Source organism: Rhinopithecus bieti, unplaced genomic scaffold, assembly GCF_001698545.2.
Source record: "Rhinopithecus bieti isolate Rb0 unplaced genomic scaffold, ASM169854v2 scaffold_14225, whole genome shotgun sequence".
In the NCBI taxonomy this organism is placed as follows: Eukaryota; Metazoa; Chordata; class Mammalia; order Primates; family Cercopithecidae; genus Rhinopithecus; species Rhinopithecus bieti.
In genome coordinates this window covers 298295-315107 of record NW_016807704.1, presented here as the reverse complement: position 1 = coordinate 315107, position 16813 = coordinate 298295, and the positions used below count along the sequence as shown (strand labels likewise).

The 16813-nt window shown below is 36.8% G+C and overlaps 1 protein-coding gene across 2 annotated transcripts in view; it reads left to right on the top strand.

Annotated features, from left to right (window-relative positions):
- The window catches only part of RGS22 (regulator of G protein signaling 22), a 140390-nt gene that overhangs the window by 94154 nt on the left and 29423 nt on the right, over positions 1-16813 (top strand). For both annotated transcript variants that reach the window (XM_017883365.1, XM_017883366.1), the window contains 3 exons: positions 4468-4629; positions 9970-10149; positions 13963-14121. In XM_017883365.1, the coding sequence (XP_017738854.1) occupies positions 4468-4629; positions 9970-10149; positions 13963-14121 (501 nt within the window). The remainder of the gene's footprint in view (positions 1-4467; positions 4630-9969; positions 10150-13962; positions 14122-16813) is intronic.

Here is a 16813-nt window from a genome sequence, read left to right as displayed (position 1 = left end):
TGTTTAGTGCTTCCTTCAGGAGCTCTTGTCAGGCAGGCCTGGTGGTGACAAAATCTCTCAGCATTTGCTTGTCTGTAAAGGATTTTATTTCTCCTTCACTTATGAAGCTTAGTTTGGCTGGATATGAAATTCTGGGTTGAAAATTCTTTTCTTTAAGAATGTTGAATATTGGCCTCCACTCTCTTCTGGCTTGTAGGGTTTCTTCTGAGAGATCTGCTGTTAGTCTGATGGGCTTCCCTTTGTGGGTAACTCGACCTTTCTCTCTGGCTGCCCTTAACACTTTTTTTCCTTCATTTCAATCTTGGCAAATCTGACAGTTATGTCTTGGGGTTGCTCTTCTCGAGGACTATCTTTGTGGTGTTCTCTGTATTTCCTGAATTTGAATATTGGCCTGCCTTTCTAGGTTGGGGGAGTTCTCCTGGATAATATCCTGAAGAGTGTTTTCCAACTTGGTTCCATTCTCCCCATCACTTTCAGGTACACCAATCAAATATAGATTTGCTCTTTTCACATAGTCCCATATTTCTTGGAGGGTTTGTTCATTTCTTTTTACTCTTTTTTCTCTAATCTTGTCTTCTCGCTTTATTTCATTAATTTGATCTTCAATCACAGATACCCTTTTTTCCACTTGATTGAATTCGCTATTGAAACTTGTGCATGCATCATGAAGTTCTCATGCCATGGTTTTCAGCTCCGTCAGGTCATTTAAGGCCTTCTCTACACTGTTTATTCTAGTTGGCCATTCGTCTAATCTTTTTTCAAGGTTTTTACCTTCCTTGTGATGGGTTCCAACATCCTCCTTTAGCTCAGAGAAGTCTGTTATTACTGACCTTCTGAAGCCTACTTCTGTCAGCTTGTCAAAGTCATTCTCCATCCTGGTTTGTTCTGTTGCTGATGAGGAGCTGTAATCCTTTGGAGGAGAAGAGATGCTCTGAGTTTTAGAATTTTCAGCTTTTCTGCTCTGGTTTCTCCCTATCTTTGTGGTTTTATCTACCTTTGGTCTTTGATGATGGTGACCTACAGATGGGGTTTTGGTGTGGATGTCCTTTTTGTTGATGTTAATGCTGTTCCTTTCTGCTTGTTAGTTTTCCTTCTAACAGTCAGGTCCCTCAGCTGCAGGTCTGTTGCAGTTTGTTGGAGTTCCACTCCAGACCCTGTTTGCCTGGGTATCACCAGCAGAGGCTGCAGAAGAGCAAATATTGCAGAACAGCAAATATTGCTGCCTGATCCTTCCTCTGGAAGCTTCGTCCCAGAGGGGCAGCCGCCTATATGAGGTGTTTGTCGGCCCCTACCACGTAGACACCTCCCAGTTAGGCTACACGGGGGTCAGGGACCCACTTGAGGAGACAATCTGTCCATTTTCAGAGCTCAAATGCTGTGCTGGGAGAACCACTGCTCTCTTCAAACATTTAAGTCTGCAGAAATTGTCTCCTGCCTTTTGTTCAGTTGTGCCCTGCCCACAGAGGTGGAGTCTAGAGGCAGTAGGCCTTGTTGAGCTGCAGTGGGCTTAATTTTCACATCGTAGTACAGCAACTTTCAACATCTGACCCACATTTCAGTGACTTGCCCAAGAACCAGATGCATTGTGGAATTCTGATACATCTCTTCAAGAGCCCCCAGGTTGTATGCCAAGAATGTTGCAGGACTTTTCCTTCGTTCAGCTAAAGACTGGGTTCTTGTCCGTCCCTCGGCCAGGAAAATTTAGGCTTGGAGACGGTTTAAAGGGTAAATAAAGCTGGGTTTTACTGGGTGAAAAGGCAGGGGAATGAAAGGGAAACAGGGTTCCTCCACAAGGCCAGAGTCCCCTGCTAGAGGCTTCCCATCAGCCCTTGGAATTCAGAACTCTGTTCTTTTTAAAAAACTTATTACTAATATTATTTGGGTCTTGCTGTGTTGCCCAGGCCGGAGTGCAATAGTATGATCATAGCTCGTTATCACATCTAACTCCTGGGCTCAAGTGATCCTCCTGTGTTCACCTCCTGAATAAGGAGCTCTATTCTTAAAGAGATCCTTGACCTGCTCAACCTTAGAAGTGTGTGATTGCCTTAAGTATGTATTTTTCTTTATTCTGCGTGTCATGGATTTACTGAGACAAGCTGTGCATTCCAACATGTGATAGTTTATTATTGAGGGTGAATTACACAAAAAATGAGCAGCATGCAGCAGAATCAGCAGGTTAAATTGTCTTACATTGTGACTTTCATTTATCTGCCTGTCTGTCTATCTATCTATCTATCTATCTATCTATCTATCTATCTATCAATCGACAGAGTCTTGCTCTGTCGCCCAGGTTGGAATAAAGTGGCACAATCTCAGCTCACTGCAACCTCTGCCTCCCAGGTTCAAGCAAGTCTCATGCCTCAGCCTCCCCAGTAGTTGGGATTACAGGCACGCACCACCACACCCGGCTTATTTTTTGCATTTGTAGTGTAGACGGGGTTTTATCGTGTTGCCCAGGCTGGTTTTGAACCCCTAAGCTCAGGCAGTCTGCCCGTCTTGGCCTCCCAAACTGCTAGGATTACAGGCATGAGCCATCACACCTGGTACATTATCCCTTCTATTTAGAACTGCATTTTAATCATAACTGTACACTGCTCTCAGGCATCCTCACAAGGGCACTTTGCCGAGCAGGAGCACACATAAAAAATCAAATCAAATTGAAATATAAATAAAAATATTAAAAGCAAAAGGATAGAATTTTAGCTTTAAAAGAATTAAGATAACTATCATTTTGATGACTTAAAACCACTACAATATAATACCTGGCTAGAAATGGCCTATTTTGCTTTGTAACATGCATAGTCTTCCTTTTGAACTTAGAAGTTTATGTGTACTTATCCTTCTGCAGGTGCTAATAAAATGTCCAACTAGACCTAGGTGACCCTCTGCTAACTAACAAAAATGGATGTTTATTTGAATATTAGAGGAATGTATGTATCTGTTAGTATGCTCTTTTGTGTATTTTCCTCTTGAAAAGAAATAAACTTTTTTAATGTTTGTTTTTTGCTATAGTTTTGATTGAAATATTACATGGAATGGAATTATTTGTATATAATTATTTATTACATGTATTTTATTATTTTGTTTAAATTACAGGTTTTAGTTAAATTTCTAAGTTTTAGTATCTTAAGCAGATCTTAAAATATTATTTGCTGAGTGGATTTTAAGTAAACATCACAGTCTAATACATAGCTGTTCCTATTTGTAGGGCTATAATTTTAATATGGGCCATATGGTGGGGGTCTTAACTTTTTGTCCAGAGAACGTGACATATGTCTCACTAAAATAGGGACATCTATTCACTTCTGTTCACTTTATCTGGGTTAATGGCACCACAATTCATCTAGACTGCCTGGAGTTGCCTTCACTTTTCAGTTTCCAACTCAGATGTCATCCTCAAGGCCCTTCTCTGTAAAGGCTTTACACCTCCAGGCAGAATTAGTTACTCCTTCCTTTGTGTTACCATGGCACTTTTAAAAAAATGTAACTCTCTAAACAAATTGATGGTCACATATTATTTGTTTCAAGGAATTTATTTTATGTGTTGCTAAATCCATCTAAACTGTTGTCTTTGGAATGATACTTCCTTGCATGGTTGTAAGCTAAAAATCAACTTTGGGGAACTTAAATATTAAAATCTGTTTAGTGAATTCAATAAAATCGATTTCTTATGTTTTCAATCTGAAAGGCTAAATGGGGTTGAATATGTGATTTTAAATGGGCAAAATAAAATAAGTAGATATTTTATATTTCCAAATTGTAAAGATATATAATAAATGTTGATAAAAATAACTTTAGGTGTTACTAAAATGCCATGGGTGCTTCTGGCTTTCATGTTATGTAAAGTAAACAGTCAGTCAAAGGAATTTTAATAAAATAATTTATTAATAATCATTATTTGTTATTATTTTTAGTCATTATTAACATAATAAAAAGATGTCTCATCTAAAAATATAATATTTACAGGATAAAATTATAGTGAAGCGCTATAGTACATTATTTAACTTATAGAATCAATTGATAATTTTTTCTTAAAAAATGAAAAATATATTAAATGTTAACTACTTTTACTTTTAAAAAACAAGAGAATTATATATTAATATATAACATGTAATAATAAAATAAATAATGTAATAACATATAATCATAACATTATGATTACTTTGTTCTGTTTAAACACAGAACTCATACAATGTACTAAAAGTAGTTTTCACCATAATCTCAAGCTGTAATAACTGTTAACATTTTAAACAATGTAGTCATATGGTCTAAATCATCTAGTCATTTCTTTTCACTCTACCTCCTAAAATGAAGCCATAAAAATATAAAGGAGACAAAAGAGAAAGGAACAGGGGAAAATATTGTACCCATGCCACACATTTCGACAGGCAAAATTATAGGAGATAGAAGTTGGTAATTGTTAGCCTAATTAATGAGCCAATTTCCTATATTCTCTGTTTTGGACAGCCTGTGGAGAGTAAGTGGATCTCTTCATCTTGTGAAATCATTGCTTTTCGCAAAGCATTATTGAATCCAGTTACTTCAAGACAATTTCAACGTTTTGTGGCTCTAAAAGGAGATTTATTGGAAAATGGTTTACTCTTTTGGCAAGAAGTACAAAAATATAAGGTATTGTATTGGGAGCTGGAGAAAACCACCTGTTTTGAGGAGGAAATGCATTAAAATGTCAGATTTTCAACTAACTTTATGCACAAGATTTATATAAGATATCCCAATTTTGCCATCTTTTTCCTACCAGTATATAAATATTGAGATGTTTATCGTCCAATCTCTAGATACATTTATTATTATACAGTGAAGAATAAGAGTGAGCCCTGGAATGATAATACAGTTTGGGCATTCCAAGTCTGAAAATCTGAAACCTGAAATGCTCCAAAATCTGAAACTTTTTGAGTGCCAACATGATACTTAAAGTAAATGCTCCTTGGAGTATTTCAGATTTTTTATTTTTGGATTTGGAATGCTCAACCAGTAGGTATAATACAAATATTCCAAAACTAAAAATGAATCCAGAATCTAAAACACTTCTGGTCCCAAGCATTTTAGGTAACAGATGCTCAACCTGTATTAGGTTTTTTCCAGATATTAACGTACATGTGATTTAATGAGAACCTTCCTGAAGAGAGTTTTAACTATATTTCTACACATCAATCATCTCTAAATGTATTGTACATATTTTTTCCTAACAGTATCTATATTTGGTGTATCCATACAACTAAAATCTCTTTGTAAGAATCCCCCCCAGCCATATTTACAGTAATAGTAATCAAAGATATTGGATTATGGATAAACCAGTAGAGAAGAGAAAGGAATTAGAAAGAATTAGAGATGAAAAAGAACAGCCAAATTCTTAACAAAATAAGTAAAAGAGAAATGGTTAGGTACAAAGGCAGTTTATTTTCAGGATTAAGTGTTTAGTGTAATCATACAGAATCTTCACATTGAAGAGGAGGAAGGAACTTGCCCTGTTGTGTTGTCTAGACTTGAATAAAGAAATGTCTAGAAATACTGAAAGGTATTTTAGTCTTTGCTTAAATGCTCCCAGAGGTAGCAGGCTCATTTCCTTGCAAGCAGTCTATTCCATCCCATTGTAAACATGGGGAATAAAAATTAACAATTTAGGAGTATAATGCTTTCAAATGGCCTATGTACTATGTACTATGTGACACTAATATAGTTGCTTAACATATAGTTAGTAGTTGCTCAATTAAATTTATTTCTAAGTTTTTCCAACATACAGTAAAACTGTTTTCTACCCTTTTCTGTTATCAACAGTTTTTGTACTATTCTCAGCTGAGACTGTAACATTAAAAAACAAAATTTTTGAGACAGGGTCTCACTTTGTTGCCCAGACTGGAGTACAGTAGCACAATGACAGCTCACTGCAGCCTTGACCTCCTGGGCTCAAGTGATCTTCCCACCTCAGCCCCCCAAGTAGCTGGGAGTACAGGCATGCACCACCATGCCTGGCTAATTTTTAATTTTTTTGTAGAGATGGGGTCTCCCTGTGATGCCCAGGCTGGTAAAAAAAAATTTTGAGAGAAGCTTTTTCACAGTCTTTCACATGAGCAATATTAAAATAACTTTTTTGGGAATTAGAAAGGAGGTAGAGTGTGTTTTTCTCAATAGGTAATTTTTTCTTATGGGTGGGCAGAACTATCTTTAACCTAATGTAAATATGAACAAGCCTAACCCTGCTAGGACAAGAGGTAATGAGATAAACTTTGTAAAATAGGTATTTTAAAAAACCAACTATAGACTTATACACAGTGAACCCTTAGTTTTATGACTTTCTCCTTTAAGGCCTCCATTTAAATTTTGGTCTCCATTTTAATGTCTTTTCTACAATATAGCATGAGAGACTTACAATACTAGGTAGCTATTAAAAAGCAAGCTATCGGAGTAAATTTGTTTATATAACAAACATTTACTAAGTATCGAATGTGCCAGGCATTATGCTAGATTGTAGGCATAAAAAGGTGAATACAACACACTGCCCTCTTTCAGGCAGGAAAACATCCATGAGAACAAATATTAGGAAATAATGTTGACTCTTATCCTTGTTCTGACTAGGTATAGTTTTAGCACAGAGGAGAGAATGATGGGGTGGGGGGACAATAGGTCAGTGAAGTCTCAGCAAGAGTGATGATACTTGCATTGGTCTGTGAGGGATTTTGCCAGCTGGAAGGCGTTTATTCCACTTGATAAAGTCTAACCAAGCTAACTCTTATAAGGCTTACTCTTATTAAGTGTTTACTATGTGCCAGATATTTTCTTAATGCTTTTCATGTAATAATGAATTTATTCTTCACAAGAATCCCATGAGGTCAAGGATGTCATTCTCATCACTTCACAGATGAAACTAATGCACAGAAAGGCTAAGAAATTCCCGACATCACACAGCTAATTAACTGGTAGAGCTACACTTTGAATCAGGTCATTCTATTGCTAAAGCTCATGGCCTTAACCACTAAGGTGTGCTGCTTCTCAGTATTGATTGTGGTAATATACAAAGAGATGGCTGGAGCAATCTTAGTCAAACATTTCTCTGGATTGTGAAAAGTTGGAAAGAACCAGTTGTACAACAAGGACATTGGTTACTAAATTATGATGTATCTATATAGTAGAACATTCTCTACCCATTAAAAATGTTCTAGGGGAATAATCAATGATGGGAAAAGATGTTCTGCTCATTGATCTTTTTTAAAAACTAGCTATAAAAATCAGTATGGTTTAATCTAAAGTGTGTGCGTATGTGTGTGTTTGTGTCTATAAAGAAAAGACTGGAAGGATTTATTTATCCAGCAAATATTTATTAAGCACCTACCAAGGGCCAGGCCAAATCCTGAGGATACAACTGTGATCAAAACAGTCTACCCTGTTAGAGCTTACAATGTCAGAGGAAGGACAAATGAGTGGTAGACAAGACAATTATAAGAGTGTGATTAGTGCAACAAGGGAAGAAGCACAGTATGCTATGGGAGTACCTGAGATGGACGTCTCTCCTGGACTGAGAGTCACAGAAAGCTTACTAGAGGAAAGTATGCTTAAACTGAGACCTTAATAATAGGCGAGAGTTAACTAAGCTAATGGCACAACAGGGCAGAACAATTAGAAAAAAAAAAAAATCAGTTATAATTATGTCCAAATGCTGTCTTTTTGCTCAAAATTATAATTGTGTAGCTTCACAAATTTGTTTTATTTCACGAGCCTTATATTCCATAGTTAGGAGGCTAATTGAATAACATAAAATAGGCTTTTTCTTTTTTTTTCTTTTTTTTGAGACACCATCTTACTCTGTTGCCCAGGCTGGAGTGCAGTGGTGTGATCATGGCCCACTGCAGTGTCGACCTCCCTGGGCTCAGGTAATCCTCCCACCTCAGCCTCCCCAGTAGCTGGGACTACAGGCATGCACCACCACACCCAGCTAATATTTTGTATATTTTTATAGAGATAGAGTTTCACTATGTTGCCCAGGATGGTCTGCAACTCCTGGGCTCAAGCCATCTGCTCGCCTTGGCCTCCCAAATTGTTGGGATTACAGGCATAAGCCACTACACCTGACCTAAATAGGCTTTATTCTAAGGTGATGCTAAATTGAGTATGAAGTGCTAATTGTCACAATGTAACATTATATTAAGTTTTTTTCACACTTACACCAAATTATATATAAAGTTTTACATGAAAGACATCAGAATTTTTATTTCTTTCATGATATCCATAGGAGAGCTATAGCCCAGCATATACTGGGTACTTAATAAATGTTGGTTCATTTCTGGGCCTAAAGTGAGAAGTTTCCAAGTTGTTTGCTTTCTGATGATTTGGAAAGCAATGTCTTTGACAGCAAAATGCCATAATTCAAGCGAAATTACCTCTTTATTAAAAAAAAAAAAAAAGATAGTCCTATACCTGTGACTTTAAAACTAGCTCATTTTTAAATGACAAAGGACATGAACAGATACTTCTCAAAAGGTGTATAAATGACCAATCAAGAAACATATGAAGAAATGCTCAGCATCACTAATCATCAGAGAAATGCAAATCAAAACCACAGAGAGATACCATCTCACACCAATCAGAATGGCTATTATTAAACAGTCAGAAAACAACAGCTGCTTGGTGAGGCTGCAGAGAAAAGGGGGCACTTACACACTATTGGTGGGAATGTAAATTAGTCCAGCCATGTGAAAAGCAGTCTGGAGATTTCTCAAAGAAATTGAAACACAGCTACCATTTGACTCAGCCATCCCATTACTGTATGTATACCCCAAGGAGAATAAATAATTCTGCCAAAAAGATAAATGTACATATATGTTCATCACTGCACTATTCACAGTAGCAAAGACATGGAATCAACCCAGGTGCCCATCAGTAGCAGACTGGATAAAGAACATGTGGTACATATACACCATGGAATACTACATAGCCATAAAAAATGAAATCATATCCTTTGCAGCAGTGTGGGTGGAGCTGGAGGCCATTATCCTAAGAGAATTAATGCAGGAAAAGAAAACCAAAAACCACATGTTCTCACTTATAAGTGTGAGCTAAACATTGGGCATACATGGACATAAATATGGGAATAATAGACACCACTGACTACTAGAAGGGGTAGTGAGGGGAGGGTGGGTTGAAAACCTACCTGTTGGGTACTACGTTCACTACGTAAGTGACAGGATCAGTACCCCAAACCTCAGCATCATGCAATATTCCCATGTAACTAACTTGCACATGTACCCCCGTGTCTAAAATAAATGTTGACAATTTTTTAAATGGCACATTTTAATGTATGATCATTAATTTTAGGTTATCTATAAAGAGAATAATGCGATAGGGTAACTACACAGCATGGATAATAAAAGACATAGAATGGCACACCTGTTGACAACCAGCATGCCCACTACCCTTTTTGAGCCTAAATCACCTTGGTGTAGAGGCAGGACTGGACAGGAAAGCTTTTATATCCACCTGTAGGCAGAGTTAGGTGCCTATTCTCAATGTTCTCCTAGGATACTATGTATACCTCTATCATAACATGTATTAACTATCCAGAATTGGAGTAATGTGTTCTCACACTTCTCCAGTGGAGATTGAACCTAAAAGGGTAGGGGCTCAGCTCAGTGTCTGGTATATAACAGGCCCTCATTATATGGTTGTTAAATGAGTCAAAGTAGATACTAATATCATTCCTTTGCCTAGAGGAACAAGTGATCAGGATTATATGAAATCTGTATTTATGTCATGTACATGTATCAAAGTCTTAGGTTCCTCAAATCCAAGAGAAAGAAAATCTATAATTTTTTAAAGACAGCCTTGAAATATATCACTGCCTTCTTGACCTAAAGTTGAAATGTATATATTAATTGAAACACATATTGATACAGTTCTATTAAGTGTTCTAGTAGTTCATTAATTATATACCATTCTATCTTTCCTTCTTCTGTTCAGGACTTGTGCCATTCTCATTGTGATGAGTCTGTCATTCAGAAGAAGATTACGACTATTATCAACTGCTTTATTAATTCCAGTATTCCACCAGCTTTACAAATTGACATTCCAGTAGAGCAAGCCCAAAAGATTATTGAACACCAGAAGGAGTTAGGACCATATGTATTTAGAGAGGCACAGGTAAGAGATCAGGGCATGTGGCTAAGCATATTTTAAAATAGATTGACAATCCTTTTAAAGATAGATAACCTTTTGGGCCAGGCGTGGTGGCTCATGCCTGTAATCCCAGCACTTTGGGAGGCTGAGGCAGGCAAACTGTTTGAGCTCAGGAGTTGCCAGCCTGGGCAACATAGCAAAACCCCGTCTCTTAAAAAAAAAAAAAGTAAATAAAAATTAAAAAGATAAATATCCTTTTAAAGCTTGTACATTATTCATATTTGACAAGGTTCCAGTCCTTCCAATACTGGGACTTATTCTATTTAATTTAAATAATCTTTGCATATGTGACTGAAATATAAAAGCTAGTAACTTAAATGCAATTTTTTTCATGATCATTTACAGTAAATAAAATTAAATATTACCTTTTGGCTTTCCACGGTTACCATTTTGTTTTAACTTGTTAAATTCCAGCTAATTCCTGCTTTCTTTTCCAACATTCATATTTCCTTTTAAAATATCTGCTACCACAAAAATGTGTAAAATAGGTGTGTCCCAAGATTTGTGTATTTTTAAAGATTAGAATATTCACATAGCTCGTAAAATAAGTGAGAGGAGATTTAAGTACTCTACCAACATAAAGTATACAAACTCATGAAAGGAAAATTGTGCCTGTTAACCTGCTCAAGTTACTTCTTTTTAAGATAAATAATAGAAAACAGTGACTTGGTGAACATAATTTATTTGCATTTTAAAAAGCCTTTTAGTGATGCAGTTCCTAAAAAATGATTAAGAAAAATAAATTATAATAGGGGTAATAGGGAAGGCCATGTCATGAATGAAGTGATGTGAAACAGATTTAGGGTATTATTGCCCTTGAGCATGGTAAAAGGCGATTATTCTTACATTCATTTGTGAGCCAGCTGTGTTCTAAGTCCTCCAAGGAACCAAAAGTGGACTCACAATCCAAATTATGCATTAAAATAGGCAGAAATATAGAGGAATGATTGAGGACGTGCTATAGAGAAATGTTGAAAACATGGTGTCAGAATGGTAACATCTGTTAATGAAAAGATCTTAGAGATAGCTTAGCCTAGCCTGGGTTTCCTAGTAACTAGGCCAGGACTTATCCATTGACATCAAAGGCCTTGAGTCTGACGGTAAATGTCTGGAGCTGCCAATACCGGTCAGTTCTGATATACTCTTCAAGGATTGTAACCAAAGAATTTTATTGGAGTCCTCTAGCCTATGACTTCTACCTGATTTTCTAAAAGGGAGTCCTACTAGATATATCTTAAATATGGACGTTAGAGCATCTGAAAATAAATAATCTTTATTTAGGGGCCTCATCCCACTGAATCTGTTGTTATTCCTCTTTTCCCAAGGAAGTTTAGAGAATGGCATTGCCGTCTACCCCAGGATACAAGCCACAGATCTGATTGGCCATCTCCATGTCTTCTCTCTCCTTCATTTCCTTACCTCCATATCTAATCCATTCCTAAAACTTTCCTAGTTGTCTCCTCATTATCTGTCATTCTGTCCACACCTCCACTCACCTACCTCATTTTAGATCTGCAACATGACTCATAATGTATTACAGAAACTCCCTGCCTCTGGGTTCTCACCAAATCATCCAACTAAGGGTAGACAGAGCAATCCTTTTTTAATGTGTATCTGATCATGTCACTTTGCTTAAAATATTTCAATTCCGGTCAAGCACACTGGCTCACACCTGTAAGTAATCCCAGCACTTTGGGAAGCCAAGGCAGGAGGATTGCTTGAGGCCCGGAGTTCAAGACCAGCCTGGGCAATATAGTGAGATCCTATCTCTACAAATAATAATTTAAAAAATATTTCAGATACTTCCCACTGCCCTCAGAATGAAGTCCATACTCCTAGATATCTCTCTAGCTACATCTTTTACCACTCCCTGCCATCTCTGCCCTAGTCTAATTGAAATAATTATAGTTTCATAAGTGGCCCTTACTGCTTTCTCTTCTGAGTTTTTTGCAGTATCATCTTTTCTTCCTTGTTTTCACTCTGTCGCAACACTTATCACACTAAATTGAAAGTGATTATTCTCATGTCGACTTTCCCATTATATTGTAACCTCTTTGAGGGCAGGGAATGGTTCTTATTTATCTTTGCAGTTCAAATGCCAGGCATAGAGGAGACATTTTTTGGACACATAAATGAATGATGTGAGAAGAAATATATCATGACAGAAAGGAGTAAGATCAAATTGGAAATGAGAGAAAAGTTGAGCAGAAGGGCTGAATAGTAAATTTAAAACTGCTGACAGTTTTAGCATTGGTATCAGTGTAGCCTCTGTCTATCCCTCACTCCCACTATCAATAACCTGAAAGTTTGCATCACCCAGTCAAATTTTCGCTGGCCCCTTTTGCTCATACTAAAGCCATTATTTATTTACTGGCAGTGAGTAAAGTAGCTCTATGTTTATTAAAACATTTTCTTATCCACAATTTGGTTATCTTTTAAGATTACAAAGGTACAGGGTAATTATAATTAACAATATATATTAACCTACAATCTCAATTGCAACTTTTAACAATAGAGTGGTTTTATGTCCTGATTGGGTGACTTTTACTAGAAAGCCTTCAAAATGGAAATATATATATTCAAGAACTGGGAGTGACTCAGGTTTTAGAAAGATAACTGAGAAGTACGACTAATAGAGGAGGAGGAGTATTTAAGCTTCAGTTCATAATAAAAACTGCCATGATCCCTTAACATTGGAACAGGGGATTACTTAATTAAGTGTATGGCAGGTAAATGTAAATGAAAGTGTCTTAAAAACCTGCGTTTCATCAAATAAAGTATCTCTAGATTTTACATTTACACTCCCAAGAGGCTACAGAATTCAATAACAAAACTGTATTTTAAAAGGAGCGAATAATTTTAGTATTACTAATAACATTCATGTATGGAAAAGAGGAGTAATGAAATATGCCATTTCAGGTCTCTTGATCACTGCAGCATTTACTTTTTAAAGATTCCTCTTTTCCCCTGTGAGTTGGCTTGGAGCCTAATGGGATGGTTCATTTTTTTCCAGGGCATTAGGTAAAGGCCATTCCTAGCAATAAGATGTTGAACTTGATCTTATGTGGCAAGTCCTACCTTCTTGAAGTAATGTATACCTCTGGAACTAATGGAAAAACTTGGCATGAGAATTAGAGCAACTATTCTTATCTCTATAAATATCACAATTAATCACTTAAAGTGTCCTTATAGAAAGCATTTGTCCAGGATACCGTTCTGCTTTTTAAATGTTACTTTTCTTGCTCTCACATAAAAGTAAGAGATTATATCATTTCAAAGTTACTCAAGATTTATTCTTAGATCTGCAGCTTTGTTTAAGAGCTTTTCCAGAGGCAAAATGGTATTTCCTTTCTCTAAAAGAAAAAAGGGAGGGGGTAGTTTCCTTGATGAACTGGATATTTGGAATACTTGCATAAAACAGCAGAGTGTATGGCAGATCAACTAGTATATGTTTTAAAAGAAAACATACATTTCTTATTTTAAAAGACCTAATGGATTCTTTGTTAATACAATCAATTGGTTAGGGAAACATAAAGAATAAAATGACTTTTAAGTGTATTTAGTGTATTTTTTTTTTAAAGAAAGACTTCTCATTGGTAATAAAAACCATTGATAATAAGCATGTGCTGAGCAAAACTATACCAAGATGTCTGGAGACAATAAGTTGGAGCAAACATGGTATATATTAAAGATAGAATAGTTAATCTGTTATTATGGTGAATAGTTTAAATTGGTACATTTGTATAAAATTGTAATCTGAGACTTTTTTTTATACAGATGACAATTTTTGGGGTCCTGTTTAAATTCTGGCCTCAGTTCTGTGAGTTTAGGAAGAATTTAACAGATGAAAATATTATGAGTGTTTTAGAAAGAAGACAAGAATATAATAAGCAGAAAAAAAAATTGGCAGTCCTAGAAGACAAAAAATCTGGAAAGGTGAGACAAGACTCATTTTGGGTTTTATCAGATTTTTAAAAGGTATGTGTGTAAATTATAGAATAATTTTGTCTGGGGATATATAGAGAGAAGTTATGGAATACAGATATTAGTGGATTTTAAGCCTTCAGTCAGAAGCTTCAGACTTTTGGAATTCCTCTAAATTCATTTCAAATGTCATCTCTTCTAAGTGAAGGCTTCCTTGACTTTCTGTGGCAACACAAGCAACTTGGATCTGCTGCAATAACATTCCTCCCGCTTGTAGAACATGCTTTATATAGTCCTGTGATTAAGTTTTTACGTCTGTCTCCTTCATTGGACTAAGATCCTCAATGATAGTATCTGCCTTATTCATCCATGTTTTATAAGCCCTTACACTACTGTCCAGCACATGCTTAATTATTAATAATTGTTTATTGAACAAATCAGGAAATGAATGAACAAATATTATGTACTGGCAGGGGCAACATTTTCAATATTAAAATTACAGAATAGGCTGGGCACAGTGCCTCACGCTTGTAATCCCAGCACTTTGGGAGGCCAAGGCGGGCAGATTACCTGAGCTCAGAAGTTCGCAACCAGCCTGGGCAACACACTGAAACCCCGTCTCTACTAAAATACAAAAAAAAAAAATTTAGCTGGGCGTGGCAGCGTGCGCCTGCAGTCCCAGCTACTTGGAAGGCTGAGGCAGGAGAATTGCTTGTACTCGGGAGGCAGAGGTTGCAGTGAGCCAAGATTATGCCCCTGCACTCCAGCCTGGGTGACAGAGCGAGATTCTGTCTAAAAAAAAAAAAAAAATTACAGAATGATACATTGTGAAATGTGTAAATGAGTCACAAATTGGCCAGCCTCCCTCTTTGTCTACTATCTATCTATCCATTCATTCATTCATTCATTGTTCTCTTTCTCTTTTTATATTTATCCGTTTTAATTAAGAAGGGGTAATTGCTCCCAAATAACATGTTTCATCTTATTTATAAGCTTATGCCTATTTTATTTTTAAAAATAAATGTAAAAGACACCAAAAGACACAAAAGTAATATAATGAACACTCACATTTATTTGTGTAGGCCAAAATAAACACTTTTAACATTTTGCCTTATTTTTCTTTTTCCCATTAGAAATAAAACATTGCAAATAGAGTAAGATCTAGTAACCTCAGCCCTGAGTTCTATAACCCTCCCTATACCTAGGAGCAATCATTAAGTTTGGGATATATTTGTCCAGCTCTTTTTAAAAACAGTGTTTCATGCATATGGATGCATTCATAAACAATACAGAATACTATTTTTTATGTATTTTAACTTACATAAATGGTATCATATTGTATTAGTCTGCTCAGTCTGCCATAAAAAGTATGTTCATTCTTTTTATTTTATTTTATTTCTTGCAGTGGAGTCTCACTGTGTCACCCAGGCTGGAGTGCAGTGGTGCAATCTCAGCTCATTGCAACCTCTGCTTCCCAGGTTGCAACCTCTGCTTCCCAGGTTCAAGTGATTCTTATGCCTTGGCCTCCTTAGTAGCTGGAACTACAGGCACACACCACCATGCCAGGCTAATTTTTGTATTTTTAGTAGACAGGGTTTCACCATGTTGGCCAGGCTGGTTGCCAACTCTTGACTTCCAGTGATCTGTCCGCCTCAGCCTCCCAAAGTGCTTGGATTACAGGTGTGAGCCACCGTGCCTTGTGATGTTCATTCTTTTTAATCAGCAAATACACTTCCAGAAATTTATTCTGTTTGTTTGTTTGTTTGTTTGTTTTTTGAGACGGAGTCTCGCTCTGCCGCCCAGGCTGGAGTGCAGTGGCCGGATCTCAGCTCACTGCAAGCTCCACCTCCCGGGTTTACGCCATTCTCCTGCCTCAGCCTCCCGAGTGGCTGGGACTACAGGCGCCCGCCACCTTGTCCGGCTAGTTTTTTTGTATTTTTTAGTAGAGATGGGGTTTCGCTGTGTTAGCCAGGATGGTCTCGATCTGCTGACCTCGTGATCCGCCCGTCTCGGCCTCCCAAAGTGCTGGGATTACAGGCTTGAGCCACCGCGCCCGGCCCAGAAATTTATTCTAAAGGAGAGAATCAACTGGGTGTGGTAGCTCACACCTGTAATCTCAGCACTTTGGCAAACCAGGGCAGGAGGATCACTTGAGCCCAGGGGTTGGAGACCAGCCTGGACAACATAGCAAGACCTCATCTCTACAAATAATTTTAAAATAAATAAATAAATAAATAAATAAATAAATAAATGAGAATCATAAACATGCACAAAGATGTATATACACAGCATCACTTATAATAGTAAAAGTTGAAAATGACCCAAATTTATTTTTTTTTTTGGTCATCTAATTATTTTAATGGGCAATATACACTATCATCTGCATATAGTCATGGACAGGTTCATCCTATGAAATGCTAGGCCTTGGGTCTTCTCAAATTTGTGCCACACTGGCAAAATATCTTGTCCTTTACAGAATATAATATAACGCTACACAGGAAATTGAGAAAAAAAATACAGGATTTCCATTATTAAAACAAGAGTGAACTGTGGTGTTGATAACATCACCAGGTTGATTAAGGGTTATTAGTAATAAGAAAAAATAGGTACTTTTAAAATTCTGTCACCACTGCAAACAGATTTATCAGATGCTGGTTCAACAATATAGAATAATCTTAATATTACAAGTTTCTAATCTAATGCC